Here is a 21,115-nt window from a genome sequence, read left to right on the forward strand (position 1 = left end):
CTCCAGAATTGCTGTTTCCTGCCCCTCCCCTGGTAGCCACAACTCCATCCCATGAGAGAGGAGCTCACTAGCTTTGCAGGAACTCTTGTCCAGACTCAGGGATAGCTCCTTCCTCTCCTAAGCTGCAGGTAAGTGCTAACTGATCAGTGCTTTAGGGTAAGCTAAACAAGAACAGAGAGAAGAGCAGGTGGTCATAGATTATTTTAAGAGGTATGTGTGTTCTCAGCTGCAGCCAGGAGGAAGTGGACAACTTACCCGATGAGGTAAGCATGTGAGAATAAGGAAGGAACCAGAATGCATGTATAATCGGTTTGGCTGAAGCAGCCAATTTAAGAGAGGGGCAAAAAGACAGTAGACAGCTGGGGGCTGGTAGCTCCTGCCTGTAATCCTAGCTACTCAGGAGGCTGAGACCTAGAGGATCAATACCATCGTAGGCAAAATAAAAGCCCTATTAACCAGGAAAAAAATGCATGGCTCAAGTGGTAGAGTGCTAGCAGTGAGCAAGAAAGCTGAGCAAGATTGTAAAGCTCTGAGTTCAAGTCCCAGTACTGGTACACACACATACACTCTAAGACAAACAGACAGGCAAGCAGGCAGGCAGGCAGACAGGCTGACAGAAAGAGGGTCAATACAGGTAATGAGGAGCCACTAAAGATTTCTGAGTAAAAGAACCCTGTGAAAAATGTTAGTTCAGAGGGAGGTAGGAGAGGGAAGGATAGTGGGAGAAAAAAGAGGCGGTAACAATGCCCGACAAGAAATGTACTCATGGGGCTGGGAAGGTGGCTCAGAGGTAGAGCATTTGCCTTGCATGCATGAGGCCCTGGGTTCGATTCCTCAGCACCACATAAGCAAAAAGATAGGATTTCAACATGTGAAATTGGATGAAGAGTGTAAATAAATGTATTAAAAAAAAGAAATGTACTCATTACCTTACTGATGTAACCATAACCTCTCTGTACAGCATCTTTACAAGAAAATAAATTTTTAAAAAATGTTAGTTCCTTTGTTTTGAAGGTGGTTTAGCTGGCAATGTGTACAGAACACAGACTGGCTATATGAAGATCTGATATTGTGAACAAAATTAGGATGTGTGTTACAATAAAATAGCTGAAGGTAATGAAATCAGATTAAACGAGGTGAAGACGTGAAATAGAAAACAACCACAGGTTTGTGTGTTAGCCTTTCACTACCATGTCAAAATGCCTGCTATAAACCATTTAAAAGGAGGAGAGGTTTACGTTGGCTCATGCTTTCAGAAGTTTCAGTCCATGGTCAGCTGGATCCATTGCTTTGAGGCCTATGGTGAAGCAAGAGACAATATGGCAGAAGGGTAGGGTAACAGAGAGTGTGGTTCACCTCATGGAGGCCAGGATATAAAGAAGAGGAGGAGGGGCTGGGAAGGTGGCTCAGTGGTAGAGTGCTTGCCTTGCATGCTTGAGGCCCTGGGTTCGATTCCTCAGCACCACATAAGCAAAAAGAAAAAAGCCGGAAGTGGCACTGTGGCTCAAGTGGTAGAGCACTAGGCTTGAGCTGAAGAGCTGAGGGACAGCGCCCAGGCCCAGAGTTCAGGCCCCACAACCGGACCCAAAAAAAAAAAAAAAAAAAGAAGAGGAAAGGTCTGGAGACCAGATACAACACTCCAAAATCACATGTTGTTTTCATCATCTCCCAATAACAGCATCAGGTTATGAGTCCACCCATGCACTAACCCACTGATCAGGTTGGAGTTCTCATGGTCCAATCACCTTGCTATCGTTATTTTCAGTGGCTGGAGCCAAGCCTTCAATGCACGAGTCCTTTGGGGAATACTTCATATCCAAACCAGTCTGTGTTTCCTGAGAACCAGAATCTCCTACCTACCCATGGTGCCAGGAGGACGAGGAGTTTCTCACCTAAGCAATGATCTCCTCTGTGAGACATCCAAAGCCCCAGATCAGTGCACAACCAGATAGTGAGTAAGGAATGTCATTTACTCTGGTCATTTATTCAAGGAGTAGCCAAAGTCCTCTTCTAATCTTTCAGCCAATGTATTTTATTCAATGTGAAAACTCACTAAGTTAATTTTTTTTCAACCTAATAAGAGTAGAAATTGTCAAATTTAGAAGCACATATGCGAAGTTCCCTACACAGGAGAGAACATGAATCCCATTAGTTAAAAATAGCAGTGTACTCACTTTCCCCCACACGCTAATTTTAATAAACTTACTCTGAAATTAGCCTGCCACAATGAGGATAGCTGCTCATCAGAAATGCTCCCAGCGAGAACTAAGCTTGCCTTGCAAGAGTCAAAGTGTTCCTGGCAACTCTGAACAATATAGAGTTCTATACAAAACATGCCCTCTTCTCAAGAGTATGTTACCCCTACCTCCTGCCATCTCACCTTCACCAGGCTCCAGCCACCCGCCAAGGGCCATTCACTGTATTCTGTCTTCCCAAGCTGGCTGGCTATGGAGTCCTGTGGGGTCTTCCATTAAGATGTTTCCCATAGCCACCCTATGCATTCTGGTGTTCTATTCACTTAGCTCTTCACTCTTTCTAATTTCCATGTGTTCATATACTCTGCACTTAACTGAGTACCTACGACCCAAGGCACAGCACTAAGGTCTAAGATTATCAATGAACAACTTTGAGTCTCTACTCCCAAGAGTGTAAGACTTTGGGGATCTGGTAGAAAGATAGACAACCACGAAATACATAAAGGTTTGATTTCTGCCAAAGGAGAAATTGAGAAGACTGATGGGGGCAGAAAAGATGAGATTACTGGTATAACCTAATTGAAGAAAATTTCAGTTTTAAAAAGTGACTACCATTTTCTGTTCCCTTCAGCAATGGCGAAGAACTCGTCTGTTTGCCGATTTTCTTATAGGCATGTTGTAGTTCTGTGGTCCAATTCACATTTCCCTGACTGATGGCAGTGAGCATTTGCTGGGGAGTTTAGATGCCATCCAAATCTCTTCTGCAGTACAATGTCTACTTACAACTGGCCCATTTTAATAATTAGATTAATTTCTATTGTTGAGTTATAAGAGTTCTTTACATAGTCTGGATACAAGTTAAATATTCTGTACATACTCTTTCCCAGACAGGGGTTCCTCTATTCATTTTTTAAGACTCTTTCATAGGCAAGTAATTTTTAATTTTGACAGCATTCAGTCTTCCCTTGATGGTCGTGTAGATCTTACTTCTTAGAAGAACCCTCCCAATAGTAAGTTAATCACACACAGGTGAAGATTACATTTTCTCGTCTCCCTCATAGCTAGAGGTAACCGTTGGATGACTGGACTTGCTATGGACTCCCTCTTTTCCCTTCCCTCTGGCCAGAACACAAAGGTAACAGCAACCTAAGTTAACCAGACAGATGAGGACCACACCAGAGGCAGAAGGGAGCAGAACAGGCAGAACCTTGAGTCCCGAAATGACTCCTGGAGCAGGACCTCCTCCCACCCAGACCACCACCACATCACATGACAGACATAATGTCACATGACAGACACACACCACATTGATCTTAATTAAACCATGACACCTCAGGAGCACTTATCTTAGACTTTACTCCCACAAATACACTCATCTACCAGGCATGATGTAGATATCCACAATTCTGGCTAGTCAGGAGACAGAGGAAAAAGAGCTACAATCAGACTGACCAGGTAAAGGTGTGAGACCCTACCCAAAACACAAACTAAAAGCCAAAGGACTGGAACGAAGTGTGACCCAAGCGACAGAGCACTGGCCTAGCAAGTGTGAATCCCTAAATTCTATCCTGAGTCAAGGAAAAAACCTTTCTTAGGAAGAAACAATCCTCAATTGCTTGGTTCCAGGTGGGTATTGGGTGATGAATCTATGCAGACAAGCATACAATCGCTTCCCAAGGTTTCCTAGGGATCAGAATGACCCAGCAGTGCACGAGCCCTGAAGTAATTCAAATCTAAAATATGGATAAGCCTTTCCACCACCTTAGGGAAGAGCAAAGTATTCCTTGTCCAGAGCAAAGAAGAGTAACCCATCAGTCCATTCACCAAATGTCAGGAGGCTGGGGATGTAGAGGGAGCCAGGGAGTGCACAACAGTGACTGCGAGTGACGAGGAACCACATAATGGTCTGAAATAAGGAAAATATGATGATCCCTGCCCATGACCCAGTCCATAAGAGGCAAAATTCAAATACAAGTTCAAGGGAAGGTTAATTCCACCACTCCTACAACGGAGACCTTGAAGCCCGTCAGAATCAGAGTTTCAGAGCAAAAGAGAGGCAACGTCATTCCCGATCTACCAGAGCTGGTGTCCTCAGGTTTGTGTTCCTGTCCTAGTATCCACCCACCTGGCAGAGGGCTCAGCATGGAACAGCCGTGCTTTGTCTGACCCTCTCAGAGAGCACTTGTGAGGTGGGTACTTCAATTGTTCTGCTTAAAGGTGAGAAAACACAGAAGTTTCTCAGTGCAGTGATTGCCTCGACACTCACTCCTCCTCTTCTGGAAAACAACCTTCCGTTTTATTTGGGGATCTGCCCACCCCCACTCTCTAGGGAGCCTGGGCAGAGCGCAGATCAGTCTCAGGCCTAAGGTGATGAGGTCACTGCCATTTCTTGCAGGCCAGGTGAGTATTCTAAAGGGTTTGGAATAGGGTATCCTCGGGGTTGTATGGAATCTGTTAGACAGGATTTTGTCTTTCCCTCTGGACTTGAAAGAATGGAAGACTGAGACAAGTCAGGAATCAAGCAGACTCAATGATGGAGAAAACCTGTCCTTTATTTTTTAATACTAGGGGTTGACTTGCTAGGAGGACACTCTGCCATGTGAGCTGCATCACTACCCATGTGCTGATTTAATTTTGAGACAGAGTTCCATGCTTTTGCCGGTTGCCAGACTCCAGAGTGCAATCCTCTTACCTCTACTGCCTGAGTAGCTGGGATTATAGGTATGCACCATCATTCCTGGTCTAAAAAAGAATTAATCATTTGAATGTTGAATCTGGCTGTGCTCAAAGATCCCCCTAATGTTAGAATGATGACGCTAACTAGGGTTAACTATACTACATTACCACATAGTGAAAAGCCACTCAAGCCACCAAACCAATCTTCTCATAGACCAGGAAGTTACGAGTCCAAAATCAAGGTTCCAGGAGGCCCTGCTCCCTGATAGAGCTCTAGAACTGAACGTATCCTTGCCTTTCCCTGGTGCTGAGGGCTGCTGCAGTCTTTGGGGTTCTTGACTTGCAGCCAATAACTCCAACCTCTGCTCATCATCACTAGGCCATCCTCCTTCTGCATCCTCACATAATGTGTGTGCTCACATTCCCCTCGTCTTAAGATGCCAATCACTGGGTGATAGCCTGCCCAATAGGACCTCATCCTGACTCAATCATATCTGCAAAGACAAGGCTGTGTCCACAAGTGTTCAGGGGAGGCTTTGAACACATCTTTGGGGGGCACAATTCAGCCCACCTCAGTGAATAAACAAAGTCCCTCTGATCTTAGCCATTCCACATTGGCTTTATGGTCATTTGTACCAAACCAGGATAGAGCCATGACTTGCCCCCATGTCTCCGATTATCTGGGCTGATGGCTCATGCCTGTAATCCTAGCTACTCAGGAGGCTGAGATATGAGGGTCATGGTTCAGAGAGTCAGCCTGGGCAGGAAAATCCATGAGACTCTTATTTCCAATTAACCACCAGGAAACCGGAAGTGGAACTGTGGCTCAAAGTGGTAGAGCGCTAGCTAGTCTTGAGCAAAAGAGCTCAGAGACAGCGCCTAAGCCCTGAGTTCAAGCCCCCCCCCCAGCCTAACAAAAAGAAAATTTAAACATATATATATTTAAAATGTATATGTATATACACACACACATACATACTCTGAGTCAGAGTCAACAACTGAGACCTAAAAGTGAATCTTCACCTTAACCCAACACAGGCCAGAACTCCGTGCCTGCTCAACTTGGGCCTCTTTACTTCAGGGCCTACGTCTCAAAGGCTATCATTTTAGCTTGAACTAAAAGTGTGAAAATAAACCTGACTACGGCAGGCTCATTCTAAATGAAAACTGCATCCTAGAAGCCAGCAGAGGAAGCAAATGGATGGACAACTCAAGGCTCCAGGCACAAATACCAATGGAGCAAGGACCCCACATTGGAGGTAGAAACTGGAAACTGCAGAAACAGAACCCAGTCATCCCTGATCAGAGGTGTGATGAGACCTTCCCCAGTTCCCTCCACTGGGTCCCCAAATCACTGAGTAACACCACCAGCCACTGACTATATTCTTCCTTGAATCCTATTTGGCTGGGTATCAGACCTGGCACATATAACTGGATTATGGAAGCTGCCATACAGATGGTCAGGTGATTCCCTTGGATGGCTATGCCTGTGAGGGAGACAGCTATGGGACCACACCATCCTCCCTGTCCAGCAGTGGGAGATATATAAACTAACTGCCACAAACTAGGAGCCTCACACAATAGAAATGGATTCTCCCACAGTGATGGAAGTCAGAAGTCCAAAAGGAAGGCCTCAGCAGGGTAGATTTCTCCTGGAGGCTCCAAGTGAGACTCTGGTTCAGGCCTCTTCCAGCTTCTCATGTTCTGAGACTGGCATTCATTGGCTGGTGGCTGCACCACTCCAACCTCAACCTCCATCTTTTCTATGTCTCTGTCTTCCCATAGCCTTCTGCCTGAGTCTCAAATCTCCTTCCCTTCTCTTACAAAGTCAACAGGCCTTTGATTAGGATCCACCTTAAATCTGATTTCATTGTCAGTCTCTTAACTTAATGATTTCTGCAACAACTCTATTTCCAAATAAAGGAACTCAGCACCAGAACTAGTAGTCACTACTTGACATATCTATGGGGAGTTTGTGGACCCATTTAATCCACTACAGTGGATTTAAAAAGAGACTCAGAAATTGTCATTTTTCACAGGTACCCCAAATGACACCGACATAGATGACCTATAGGCCATCCTTTGAGAAAGCCGATCCAGTTGCTGTAGACTTAAAGATGGTCCCTTGCCTTGAGGAACATGTTGTCTAGTGGAAGATATTGACATATGAGCCAAAAGCAACAATATAGTGACTAGTGTTATCAATTAAGGCTTTAGAACCAGAGAGATTAGGGTTCATGTCCGGCTTCCTTCACTTACCAGCTGTAGGGCTCTGAGCAAGTTTCTCAGCCTGCATGGGCCACAGTTCTCTTGTCTGTATGAGACTATGTCAATGAGACTTATCCGTATTGGCCATGTCAAATGATTATCACTATGAGATTCAAGACACCTAAGGGAAGTACATAGCTACTTTATGGTAAAACGTTTAGCATGGAGGATGCATTGAGGAAATCACCAGAAGGCAGAGAGCAAGTTGAATTCCTTGTCCCATTCCCTTCACCCCTGTCTGTGTGTCATCCAAATTCCAGGTCTTCAGTGAATGTTTGTGGACAGCACATTCCTCTATATTAGAGAAATTCAATTGGTATGGGAAGGGCAACTCTTGAAAAGCCCATTTCCCGATTCAAGGAACATTTATTGATCACCTACTGCTGCCAGCTCTGTGTGTAGGCAATGGGAATGGACAGCTAAAACAAACCAGAAAAACCACAGCCCAGCAAGGACTGTGGCCAGTCAAGGCAGAGGCGGCCTCACCTCCAGGCATCCTTAAGGAACATCCTACATAATTTAGCAAGTTCTTATTGTTTATTGTGTGACTCTCTTCCTAGTCTGCACCATTAAGCCTCATGAGTTCTGGGGAGGAAGAAGAAGGAGGCTGTCTGTCTTGCTGACCATAAAATTCCAAGAACCTAGTAAAATGGACATTGGATACCTACTTGTTGAAATGATGACTATTCTATTGCTAATTCAGAGTGAACAGATCCAACCTCCCTATCTACTAAGTATAATTCGTGATGGGTCCAGAGACAAGGTCCCTGGCTGATCTATCCGTTGACATTAAGCTGGACAGCTGGCGGAGACGGAGCTGGGCTTGTTAAACAACGTGTCCTAAGCCATATGTTAGGAAAGCTATCAACTGCTAGACCAAAAGTAAACACAGTACACTGGGGCATAGTAGCTCTACCAGCTCTACCATTGCTCTGCACACAATGGACCCTAAGTAGCCAGGTGACACGGGGAGCTGCCAGCTAACACGGTAGGGACACGCAGGAGGGTGGGGCTTACCTGGGAGGGGTGGGGGGCAGGGAAACTCCTCTGTGGAGAAGTCCACAGCCTCTCTGGAGCCTAGAGAGTCAAGCAGCTGGAGGAGTGGCTTAGGAGCAGGCCCCTGTATACCTCATCACAAAAGCCAGGGCTGCAAGGAGTGTGTGTTGCACAGACCAAACCGCTTCCTGGACACAGAGGTGCACCGGCTGACACACGGCAGGTGCACAATGCACCACAAGGGTGGTGTCCAGTGGGTGTCCAGTGGGTGTCCGGTGTGTCCAGTGCTGCGAGGACTCGGGTACTCCCCCCTCCCCCACCTCTCCTACAGGTCGGGGGGGGGGGGTCCCAAGGTGTTCACAGAGGCCGGGATCCCCCTCCCCCGACACCCCCAGGCCACACCTACCCGTCTCAGCCCCACGCGTCCAATCGCTGGTCTCCAAAACTGCGGGGAGCCCGCGGCAGGTGGGGCTTGACTCCCTCCCTTCCCGGATCCTCGGGCGGCCCGGCCTCTCCGGCCTCCGGGAGAGGCCCCTCCCCAAAGGCTGGCACCCGCTGGCGCGGGGGGACCGGAGCCGGGGCTGAGGGGGGCGTCCCCACGGCCCCGCCAGGGCGGGAGGGACCACGCACGCACCGGGGCTGGGGGCGCGGACTGCATCCGGGCGCTGCGCCCGCGCCCCGCGCCCGCACCCCGCGCCCGCACCCCGCGCGCGGCCCGCGCCCCGGCCTCACCTCGCTCACCAGCCCCTGCCAGTCGCTCTCGGTGCGATCGCCGTCCATGGCCTCCTCCTCTTCCTCCATGCGCAGGCCGGCTCCTCGGACGCCTTCCTCTCCGCCTCCGCCTCCGCCGCCTCCGTCTCCCGCCCCGCGCAACCCGGGAGGCCCAGCGCCGCCGCTCCGCCGCCGCCGCCGCCGCCCGCGGCCGCCCGCGCGGTGGCCTCCACGTCAGCCTCCGCGGAGGAAGAGGAGGAGGAGCCGCGGGCCGCCGGGCCCAGCCACCGCCCGGGCCGCGTCCCGGGACCTCCGGCCCGTGGACACCTCCCACACCCCCATCCCACAGTTACCACCCCTGGACGAGAGGAGACCTTGGTGGACAGGTCTGCGCCCTCCCCGCCCCCCCAGAAAAAACCGATCCCCAAATCCAGCCCCCCCCCCCCCCAGCCCCACCAGGAAAAGGGCTTTAGAACAGGCCTGGCTCAGGACAACAAATACTTGTGCAGCGCAGGAATGAATGAACCACGTTACCTCTACCTAACACTTCTTAATGATAGTAATATCTGCAGCTATGTGTGCGTGTCATATATTTTCTTAAAAAGCGAATGCAAACTTTGAAAATAAAAGCATTATTGAATTCTGAATGGGGGGGGGAGGGGGATAAAAACCTCTCTTGTGCTTGCAGTGAGTCCAAAAAGCTGTTAAAGAAGTTGGTATCCAATTGAGGCTTTCTCCTAGGAGGAAAGATGGAAAGAGATTACGCAGAATCTCAGCTGAGTGGTATGAGTTGAAGAGGGTGCACCTGTGAGGCCGGAAGCCTGGAATCACCACCAAGAGGGAACCTTTCAGACTTTGCCAAACACCATCTCTGCAGGGGAACTGGAAAAGTCATACCCCCATTTTATAATGGGCAAGCATCACAGCCAACTTTATAACTTTTGAGCTCCTGTTGACTGTGGATCACTCTCATGAAAGAGATATAAATTATCCTCATCTAGCATATGAGGAAACTGAGGCTTTAACTAGGCTGTTGGAGCTCGAGGATCTTGAGAGCCTGAAAAGGGAAGTTGTCATACCCCAGAGGTGGAAATACTGAACTCTGTTCTTGGTCTTTGTGTTGTGATAGGTTGTTGGCAAGATGGCAGCCCTTCCTGATCACTGCCTTTACCTCTAACTTTGACTTCGGGCTCAGTTAGGTGACTTGCTTTGACCAAAGCCATGTTTGTACATTGTACTTCCTGATTTACAAAAGAAAAATGTTTCTAAAGCAAATGGGTCTTACTCTTCCTAGAAAGCTATCCTCACCGTCATCATGGAAACCAGCTCAGAATAGCTTTCTGGATAAGGGAAGACTTCCAGCCAACTGCAAACCAACCACCTAGATACAGGAGGGAGGCCACACCCCAGCTGAGCGTGAAAGTGTGTGGCTGAGCCCAGCTGTGACCACAGAACTGCCCAGCTGGCCTTCCCCTTTGCTTACCTACAGGATCATGTACTAAGCAAGTGGTTTCTTAAGCCACTGAGTTTGGGGGGTGGTTTGGGACTAAATCAACAGGTCACTGACATAGATAATAACCTGAATGACCTGCCTCTCCCTAGCAGGCTTGAAGAACAACTGTGCCTAACATCAGACTCTATTGGGGTCCTCAGCCAAAGAAGCTTCTACAATAGACTCTAGGAAGACAGAAGCTCATCTACTAGTCAGCACATTGATTTCATGCCGATTGCATACAAAAACTATACTTGTCCAGGGGAAGGTCACAAATTCTTTAGCCTATGGTACCAGTCCTGGAGGGTTTGTAAGCTAATACTCAAATAAGAACAAATAAGAAAAGAATAATTAGTAGCTTCTCACCTAACAGACTCTTTTCAATGGGGAAGGTAGAAAGAAGGTCAGTGAGGGTTAACTTAGTGACAAGCCCTTGTTCCTAACAGCCTGTCTCTTTCCAAAAAAGCAAAGTATTGTCTGCCAATAGAGTGCCCTCTGGCAAACCATCTGCTTACTTTCTGACCCTTCGGTGAAATAGACCATAGGGGAAAGTGGGCAGCACTTGGCCCATCTGCCTTGCGCTCTGCTGGCCTTCAGGTAAGAGAGCCCTTCTGGTTACCTGGTTTAGCTGAGTCTTTCAGTGCTCAACAAGACACCGTGAATTTTTAAATCAAGCTGTCTGTAACTCCAGTGCCTCCACTTGCTTTTCTTCCCTGAAATAAGTCAGACACTTATTCAAGTATTTGAAAGTAAAAATCAGGAAGAAAAATAACATGTGCCAGGCCTCTATCTTGACCCCAGCACACCGGGAATCTGTCCACACAGTTGAACTTCCATGGTGGATGCCAGAGTTCTCCCTGAGAGTTTTCTGGCCTCAAGTGCCCTGCTGGTTAGATGCGATGGAATCATATCCATTGCTCCAAGGCAATGCAGCGACCAGCCATTCCTCCTCTTCCTTAAATCTCTATTCATCTATTGTGTGGCCTGACCTTGAGTAAAAATAATAACGACGATAGTAATAATAATAATAAAATCCAGTTTTAGCTTTTAGGCACCTATAGACACCTCATCAGCAGCAACCCTAGCTGAAAAAAAAGTAAACAAAATGAATTACACTGTGGTTAGCTGTTTTCAGTTTAAAAAAAATAATGAAAATAATTCACCAACTATCTTGAGCTCTCACAAAAAATATGTCCTGCCCAACACCCACAGGACCCATTCAAAGGCAGGCTTCCTGTCTCCAGTGGCATGAAGAATGGAAAGTCGGCTTTAGTCAGTTTTTGCCTCCCCTGAGCTTTGTGGGGGAAAAAAATCACCCCTTGGGATGCAATTTTTCCATATGCATGCATAGCCCCAGGGCTACTTTTATTGATTTATTTATGTGTCGCTAAAGTGGTAGATAAAAATGCTTAGGTACTGTTGAATGATGGGCCTCACTTTTAAAAGTTGGAGAGGAATTTAGCTGTGGAAACTCCAAAATAGCTTAGTCTTAGAAGAACACAACACAAAACAAAATCTCTGGAGAAACTGGCAAAGAAAAAGAGGATCTGGATGGATAGAAACGGAAGCCTCTTGTTCTATGTTCTCTGCCGCCTGGAGCCCTCATGCTGGCCTGGTCCCCTAGACACAGGGGAGAAACTCAGAGCTTTTGGGTTGACTTCTCCAGGCAGTATTTTCTATTTGTAATGGGGCTGCCCAAGCAACAACGTCAGAGTTCTCCTTAAAGGAAAACTAAGCAAACGTCCAGGAGAGACTTTAGCTTGGCTTCTTCTAAACTGCAGAGTTGGAGTGATATTTATGGGGCCCTTCTTTTCCTAGTCGATTTTGTCCAGCCAGAATTAAGAAACCCAATTTGGGAAGAAAATGAGTCTTAATGGTCTGTGGTTTCTAATGGAGTGTGTGTGTGTGTGTGTGTGTGTGTGTGTGTGTGTGTGTGTGTCCTCAGTTCTTGCTCTTGCTCTTACTCTTGCTCTTGTTCTTGCTCTTGCTCAGCAAAGACCATTTTGACAGGTTCTGCTAAGGCTCCTCCAAGACCTCATTGCTAAGTTCACTTGCTTTTGATTTTAGCCTGGGTTGGGGGACTACAGGGCTAGGTGTGGATGCACCGCAGCTGCGCCTCCCTGCAGAACCTGAGTGAGACCTGAGGGCCTCTGGCCACTGGCCTCAACTCTGTGAAAGACAAGCCTCCCTTTCTTCCTCTACCTGGAGCTTTCTGTAAGAGACCGTAGCCATCCTTTTCCTACAAACCCACTGCAGATGGTTGCTGGAGAGGCAGAGGGAGATTCTAAACCTGGTCCTGGTTCTGAGCATCCTCTGTCTCTCAACACTCTGAGCTCCTGACCCACCTCCACCTCCATCCACTACGCCAACTCCAGCTAAGCCCTTCCAGCCCCGCAGCAAACAATCACCAGCATGCTATCCCCAACACTCCCGCTGGCTGCCAATCAGTAGAGCCACAGGGGCTGGAAGGAAGTTCCACATCCTGCTGAACCACAACAGAGATGCTCAGAATGACTGAGTGGGGCTGATGACCACCTGGCAAGCAAGGGGACCTGCCGTTGCCGCTTGAGGAAGCGTGGGCTTGGGCATGATCATGGGCAGCGATGAAGAAGAGCAGAACTAGGAAGTAGACTGAGGCAGCCAGGAAGGAGGTGACGCCGAGAGAGAGTGTGCATCAAAAAAAGAAAAAAAAGAATGCTGCAAAACAACCAAAAACCCCAGGCAAAGATGGGAGGAGAGTGGGAGAAATTGGACCAGCTCCACCTTTGAAGGAGTTAAATGGACAAAGTCAGGCAAAAGTCACTCCAATTATTCAAATTTGGTGTACTTATTGATAATGCATGTCATTTCTTCTGCAGGGGCGGGGATCTGATTCAGCACACATTTGATGTAAATGTATGGAAATGGCAATGTGGAGAAGCTTCAGGTCCTGAGCTGCCAGGCTGGGGGTCCGCCGTGGCCCTCTGTGATGGGAGGTGACTGCTATCTGGATTTGGGGAACTGAAAATAGAAACGTCTGACTTGGGGGGGTCACTGGCCTCGCCTGCAGGTCAGGAGAGGGGCTGACCCTGTCGCTCTACAAAACTTGTGGGGGAATAAAAAAGGAAAATGGCTGATTCAGTGTCCGAAATAGGGTCACCTACATTGTCCTCCTGTCTAATTTTTTTCTGAGGTGGGGGGAAGGGAGGAGAAGGGCAGTTTTTACCCAGCAGCTAGGGGCAGGCTATTTGAATAGAAAGGAAAGGAAATAAAGGAAGAGAATTAACATGATCGGCAACCTAGTATGTGTACAAAATTAGCTAGTGACGCAGCAGAGTTATTTTTCCTTCTGTACTGTGGAAGAGAAATGGGGCTTTGGGAGGAAAAAGGAGATGGAGAGGGTAGAAAGGTGGCACCCTACCTGCACAGCTAGAGCTGGTGAAATGTTTATCGTCCATCAAGCTGTCCTTCAGAGCTCCAGATGTCAGTTTTTACCAGCCCTCCTCATACCAGAGGATGGCCTCATCTCTCCCAGTCCATAGCAGCCTTTCTAAGCCTAGCTGTGTCTGAGTGTCTCATAGAAGCTTTCACTGGTCAGCAATTGTGTCTCTGGTCCAGGCTTTCTTTGCAGCTTGCAATCGCATACTGAAATGAGAGTCAAGACACCACAGGGAAGGGGCTGAGTTTGGTGGTGAGTGTGCTTGCCTGGCATGTACACACTCTGGGTTTGATCCCCAACAAGGTATAAAGCCATTATTCCTGGTGGAGACAAATGTAATCCTGCCAGTTCTTGCCTTCTGCCAAAGTCACTTTTCCTTTCCCAATGTTCCAACCATTGTGGGACCCTGAGTTGTGAAGATCACTGAGTCTGGGGGTAGACAAAGAGGAGTTTGTTTATGGCCCAAGGCCATGGCTGGTGAGTGGGTTTAAGCAGGGCTTCAAAACTGGGAGTGATTGGTAGCCCTTGGTGACACTGATTACAATGCTTTGACCTAATTTGGTCAGACTTCTCTCTGACAGAAACCAAAATGGCAGACAGACATGATTCTGAGATTGTCAACAAAGGTATTTGGCAGCTTGAGGTATTCCCTGCTGTCACCGCTGATCTTTGGGAAGGAGGCTCACACATGGCACCTCTGTGATCTCAAGCGACACCATGATTGTCACTTGCAAAGCACATTGGTCCCCATGAGATGGGGACAGTCGTAAGGTAAGGTAAGAGAGTGTTACGGGGTCTCCTTTAACATATGGGTCACTTATTCATTCAGTGAGCATTTCTACAGTTTATCTTAGACACTAAGCAAGGCTGTGTGGGCTAAGACCTAGTCGTCAACCTCAAGGGGATACCAGTGCGGTAGCCATGGTCTTATGAAGGTTAACACTGGAGAAGTGTGGAGAAATGCCCAGAAAGGGGCTCTGCAGCTGTGATATGACACACCGCCTTCTCTTTCGCAGCTGGAAATAAACCGTGAAAGTTAGAGCCATTTGACATACTGAAAAATGGCCAATTTCATGTTGCAGTTTTTTTAATCTTTGGGAGGAAAACTTTAAAAAAAAAAAAAAAGGGCTCATTTGGAAAGGCTCAAACATTTTCAAAGATACAGAAAGTGCGAGCTGAGAAGTTTGCTCATCACATACCAGCACACTTAAAAGGGGGAAGTCGTGGCCCCTATCCAAGATGGAGCAAGCAATAAATGGGCAAAACTTAAACGAAAAAAAAGCAGTAGATGGACAGGGAGTGTAGCAGCCTGGAGTTTTAACTGAGTTTTACCACAACTTATCCTTTTATGTCTCCATTTGCAAAAATGATAGCCAGCAACAAGTAATGAAAACTAATGGAAATAAAATCAATTGAATTTAGGATTCTATACAGTAGGAGGAGTTGTTTTGGTTTTTGTTGTTCTTGTTGCTGTTGTTTTAGTTTTTGGTCTGTTTGTTGTTTTTTTGCCAATCCATAAGTCCCTTAAACAAAAACTGTGGAACAGTTAAGTCCCTAAGGAAACAATTCCTGGGCAAGGTGAAAGACATGTAAGTGTGGAAGAGAAGGTAGACCATCCATAACAGATATAGAAACACTAGAAGAGCCTCCAGATCCTACCATGCAGAGAGATGAGAACAGTATGTCCCAGCTCTGCTGAAAATAAACTCGTGTGTGTGTTCCTCTGAACCCCACATGCCCTGAACAGTGCCTAGCAAATAGTAGCCACTTAATAAATGTTTGTGGAGCTTGATTGAAATGCTGTTCTCTTCAACAGTCGTATGAGCTGTTGTTGAGTGAACACTTGCCACCTGGCAGGTACTTTGCTGCTCACCTAATGGGTGGGTGTCACTACGAATCTTCATAAAACCATGCAATCATCTGTCATTATCTCAAGTATTAGAGTACAGGTATCTGTCTTAATCCTGTTATTCAGCAGGAGGGTTAGTTAGATTTTTTCATTCTGTGGCCAAATACCAGCAGGGAAAAGGGATTTATTTTGGCTCCAAGTTTCAGAGATTTCTATCCATGGTCAGCTGGGTCTGTTATTTCTGGACTGAAGCAGGGCGAAGCAAAGTTGCTTACCTCATGGCAGCCAGAGAGCAGAGAGAGATAAAGGGGACTGAGACAAAATATATTCTCCCAAGAACATACAGCCAGTGATGCCATTTCTCCATGTAGGCCCCACCTGGGCAAGTTTCCACCACCTCCCAACAATGCTATCAAACTGTGAGTCCATCTATGAGTTAATCCTTTGATGGGGGCAGACCAGTCATGGCCCAAACACTTCTCCATGACTGAACCTGCCGGGTGGGGAGCAGGCCTTCAGTATATCAGCCTGCAGGGGACACTCCATACCAAAATGGAAACAATAAGTAAAAGCCAGAAAAGCTCTATTGTTAAAATATGAAAACACTTCCACACAAGCTAATAAATAGCAGCTGTTCTGTGTCCTCTGCCCTCACACTTCTCCACACCGAGCATCTGTCTAGCCTGGAAGCGACCCAGGTAGGCAATAGGCAACACCTGCAGAACCTTCCATGGCTAGCCCCACCATGCCCCTTGCTCTCCATGCATCTCTCTGGCCCAGTTTTCCAAGGTCTTAAGAGAGTAACAAGCTCAGCGTGCCACTAGTGCAGGTGGTGTCAGGATCTGGGCAGATCAGTGTTGACACCTTTCTAGCTGTGCTGAACTGGCCGTAGTCTTCAAGCACTAGTGAGCTTGCACTGGGTCACCTACAGGAATGATGCCCTCTACCATGCACTAATGGGCTGCTTGGATGATCTGTATTTGATCAAAAAAGGAAGGTGAGCATTTTAAATTTTGGTTTTTTTTTTTTCCAGTCCTGGACCTTGAACTCAGGAATTGGGCATTGCCCCTGAGCTTCTTTTGCTCAAGGATAGCAGTCTATCACTTGAGCCATGGTGCCACTTCTGGCTTTTTCTGTTTATGTGGTACTGAGGAATCCAACCCAGGGCTTCATGCATGCTAGGCAAGCATTTTACCACTAAGCCATGTTCTCAGCCCACTTTCAAGTTTTTAAGTGACTTGGCTGATGCCAAATAGTGAGAGGTGAATCTAGGACTAAATTGCCTCCAAAAATTTTAATTCCCACCTTTGGACTCAGCTATTAGCTAGTTGGCTACAGGTGCTGTGATAATAATAATAATAATAATAATAATAATAATAATAAAAAGAGACCCTAGGTTTAGTGGTTTAAATAGCAAAAACTGATTGTCTCATAGTTTTGGAGGCCAGAAGGCCTCGAGCTGTTGGCTGGGCTGAGATGAGCTGTTTCATGTCTGCCTTTGTGTCTTATAGAGGACCATCTTCCCCCGTGTCTCATCCTGTTATCCTTTATATGCATGTCTGTCTCCGTGTCCAAACTTCTTCCTTTTATCAGGCTGCTGGCCATACTGGATTAGTAGCCCATCCGATTTCAATATGACTTTATCATAACCAATTCCATTAGCAATGACCTTATTGGTAAAGAAGGTCACCTTTGGAGGTATTGGGGTTAGTATTTCAATATATGAGGTGAGGTTAGGGCAGACACACCCAACTCAGCCACCTCCTCGTCTAGACTTTCTTGAGTAGTTCATTGGAGATAAGACTCTCCTGATACCCTGCCCCAGGTGGCTTCGAATTGTGCTCCTCAGATCTCAGCCTCCTTAGTGGCTAGGATTACAGGCCTGAGCCGCCAGCATCAGCAGCTACCTCCTTTTGAGTGAGGTTTCTCCCCATCTCACTTAAACGGTGAATTAATTGGGGGTCTATGGAAATCATGTGGAGAAAGTTCACATTTACAGATCTGCTGGGTTCCAGCAGATGCTCAGCCATTCTCAAGGCTTCTCTGCTGGCCCTAGTCAGCAGTGGTAACAAGACAGTAGTATCTGCCCTTTTCCCGCACTGTCTTCATCGTACTATTGTGCCAACCCCTTCTGACATCTCATTGAAGGCTGTGTGATAGGGCGTTTTTGACTCATTCTTATTCTCTTTCATCTTCTCCAATGTCCTTAAGCTCACTGCTGTTTCTACCACCAGTGGCTGGCCCTGAGTCAGCTCCTGATCTTCCAGCAGTTCAATGAACTCTGCAGCCTGTGAGATCCTGAACTGTCGTTCACATCTGAGGAATGCCTTCTTGGTTCCAAGGAGATGCTTCAAAGGCTGTCCCGCTGCATGCTCGGGGGAAGTCGAGTCCGCAGAACCTGCCTCTCCCAGGGGCTCCAGCCACCGTCTGAGCGCAGGAGACAGCTGTCTAGTTTTCTTCCGCATCCCTTTGAAACACACAGTCACCTTGGTCTCACGCACGCGCGCTGTCCTCAGACTTGGAAACTCATTGAACCAAAAATGTCTACAACTTATTTTTTCCCCTTAGATTTTCCTTTTTTTTATTATTGATTTTCCATTTTTAGCACAAGATTGATCACCAGCAAAATACCAATTTACATACAGATTCTGCTAAACTCAGCACCCTTTGTACTTGGGACTTTGTTCATCCATAAACCAATTTTTTAAAGAGAGAGAGAGTCTATTATCAGAAGCGTTCCTGATGACACTGGAGATGGTCTATGGGGAACAAACCCTGGAGGGGCGCAGCCAGGTGGGGTGAGCTCAGCCGGTTTGTGACTGAGAAGTAGGGAGCCAAGGTCGTCTCTGGGCAATACCCACAGAGCTAGGCCAATGGTTTGCTGAATTCTGTGTCCATCAGCACAAATCCTGCAAGCCTTGGTCAGCTACCTTCCATGTCCATTCAGCAACATTCCTCAATTACCTTGTGAGTACCTACTGTGTGTCAGGTACTGTTTGCGTACTAGGAATCAAGCAGGGCATGGTGGCATGGAGTTTGTCCAGGTGATTGCTCCAATACAAGGGGGAGAAAGACATCAAATAATTGTACAAGTATTATTTAACCACTAGAGTGATAAGTGCTTACAAAAGAAAAACACCAGGTTTAAAAAAAAAACACCACTATTTAATAAGGGATTTAAATGAAGTGTCATTGAAAGCAATGAAGGATGGCCAAGTAAGAACACAGTTGAGAAGGGGTACCCAGGGTCCAGAGAAGGCATGGGGAAGAGGGGGCGGGATGAAGACGGGCTAGCTTAACACAAAGAGTTTGGGAGAAGTCAATGCGAGATGAAGTGGGACAAAAGACCCGAGCCTTGACCAGGTTAAAGAAGTTAGAATTTATCACACAAGCCTTGGGAGCCTTTGAAGGTTATATTAGCATTAAAGTTAAGCTTCAGGAACAAAGAGACCCAAATACATAGTGGCTTGACAAAGGAGGATTTTCCGGTCAGCCTTGCTCCCCAAGTTCACTCAACCCTCCGGATTCTGAAGGTCTTGTGATTCTTCTTCTGCTGAGGATCTTGTTCTCAAATGAAGGTTTAAAAGCCGGATTTCTAGCATGTTCCAGTCCATGGAAAGAGAAGGAAGTCCAGGAGATTTCCTTTAAATGAGACGGAGGTGGCCTATAGCCTTTATATTCATATTTCGTGAATCAGTCCTAGACAACAAGGACATAGATTGTTTTCCAGAGGTAGCTAAGAAATATATTCCCTAGCTGGGGGGGGGGGGAGGGGGGCAGTGGAGCAACGTGCCTAGAAGAGACAGATCAGGGGTTAGGAGGAAAGTGCCCATCTTATTCAAAGGGTTTTAAGTCCTAAAGGGATGAGGTAATTTCCAAGTCTTTGAAGGTGAGGAAGGATCTGGGAAGTTTCTCAGACTAAACCTCTCACAAATGTGAAGACCAAACAAGGCCCAGGGTTCCCCTTACCCTCCTCCATCTCAGTCTTCATCCTATGGAACATCTCCTTGTGCTCACTATTCCCTCTGTCCAAGAATCCTAGCCAAGAGCCAATCCTAGCTACATGGGATCTGAAGATCATGATTTGAAGCCAGTCCTGGTAGACATATCCAAGAAGCTCTTAGCCCCAATTAACAAGCAAAAAGCAGAAATTGGAGGTTTGGTTCAAGTAGTAGAACACCAGCCTTGAACAAGAAAGCAAAGTGAACTGGGCACTGGTGGGTCACACTTATTATCCTAGCTACTCAGGAGGCTGAGATCTGAGGATCACAGTTCAAAGCCACCCTAGGCAAGAAAGCCCATGAGACTCCTATGTCCAATTAAACTACTCCACCTCAAAAAAAATGTCTAAAAGTGGAGCTGTGGTTCAAGTGGTAAAATGCTAGCCTTGAGCAAAAAAGCTCAGGGACAGTGTTGGGGCCCTGAGTTCAATCCCTAGTACTAGTGCAATTAAAACATTTTTTCAACAAACACTAGGCAAGTTCACCATGCTAGACTCATGGTGCATATCACCTTGGAAGAGCCAGGCCTCAATCAAAGGCAGCAGCATGCAGAGCAAAGATGTCATTGAAAGGTGCTCTCTTACCCACTCCTGACCTTGGTGTGGGAACACTCAGAGGCTAAGACTGTCGCCTAGAGTGCTTGTCTGTGATCTTTCCATTAGGCTCTTTTTCATCCTAGCTGGGAAACCTTGATGCAGTAAATCTCTCATAGGGTACAAGAAGCACATGCAGTCACAAGAATTAGGATTTGAGTGAAAAGCATAAGAACTACATAGCCCAGTCTTATCTACCCTCAGAAGTCATGCAGCAACATTTCTGCCAATTTGTTGTTGTTGTTGTAGTTAGTGAGTAAAAAAACAAACAAACAAACAAACAACCTGCCCACATTCCACTTCGTGATAGGAGTATTACGTTCCATCTCAGTGGAGCCTATGGGCTGGAAGAAATGATTGCATTGCAATTGTCCTAGAAGAAGACTGTGTATCCGAGGATCACAGGGCTGGGAAGTCCAGAGGACACATGAATGCTCCCTCTTGCTGGAAGCATGGTGGGTTCCCATCATACAGGAGTCTATGGAATGGGAGACTTGTGGAGGCCATCTCTCATGTGCGGGAAGGTCATCACTGGTGAAGCAGCACCGAATCTCAGTTGTGTTGATGGCTAGACCCTTTGCTTCCTTGCTGGGTCACAGTGATGAGTCAACAGCATCATTTGCATGAATGAAGGACCTTATGTTATTAAAAAAAGAAAACTTGAAGCTAAGGCAAGAAGCCAAATTCAGCCTCAATTGAACATCCTCTGTATTATAAATGCAGCATAAATATATGTTTTGCACAGCTCTCGCAGAGCAAACAGCTGCACTTATTTGCGTCCAAAAACATGGCCGAGTTCCAAACTACAAGCAAAAAGGAAGGAACTCAAGCAAACTACTCAAAGTTCTCTAAGTGTGAATCTTCATTTAAAAAAAAATAGTTGTAAGGTTGATTAAAGCAGGTGTGGAAATCTTCT

General features: G+C 46.7%; 1 protein-coding gene across 3 annotated transcripts in view; it reads right to left on the reverse strand.

Annotated features, from left to right (window-relative positions):
- Ccdc149 (coiled-coil domain containing 149) overlaps positions 1-9,088 on the reverse strand; it is an 89,425-nt gene extending 80,337 nt beyond the window's left edge. For 2 of the 3 annotated variants that reach the window (XR_006146878.1, XM_042674744.1), the window contains exon 1: positions 8,868-8,985. Coding sequence is in view for 2 of the 3 variants with exons in the window: in XM_042674744.1 (XP_042530678.1) it covers positions 8,868-8,936 (69 nt within the window). In the remaining variant the exon portion in view is untranslated. Of the gene's footprint in view, positions 1-8,867 lie in introns of all 3 variants that reach the window. The other variant, XM_042674743.1, reaches the window with a different exon arrangement.
- Positions 9,089-21,115: the final 12,027 nt, after the last annotated feature.

Source organism: Dipodomys spectabilis, unplaced genomic scaffold (assembly GCF_019054845.1).
Source record: "Dipodomys spectabilis isolate Male_0828 unplaced genomic scaffold, ASM1905484v1 ptg000021l, whole genome shotgun sequence".
Lineage (NCBI taxonomy): Eukaryota > Metazoa > Chordata > Mammalia > Rodentia > Heteromyidae > Dipodomys > Dipodomys spectabilis.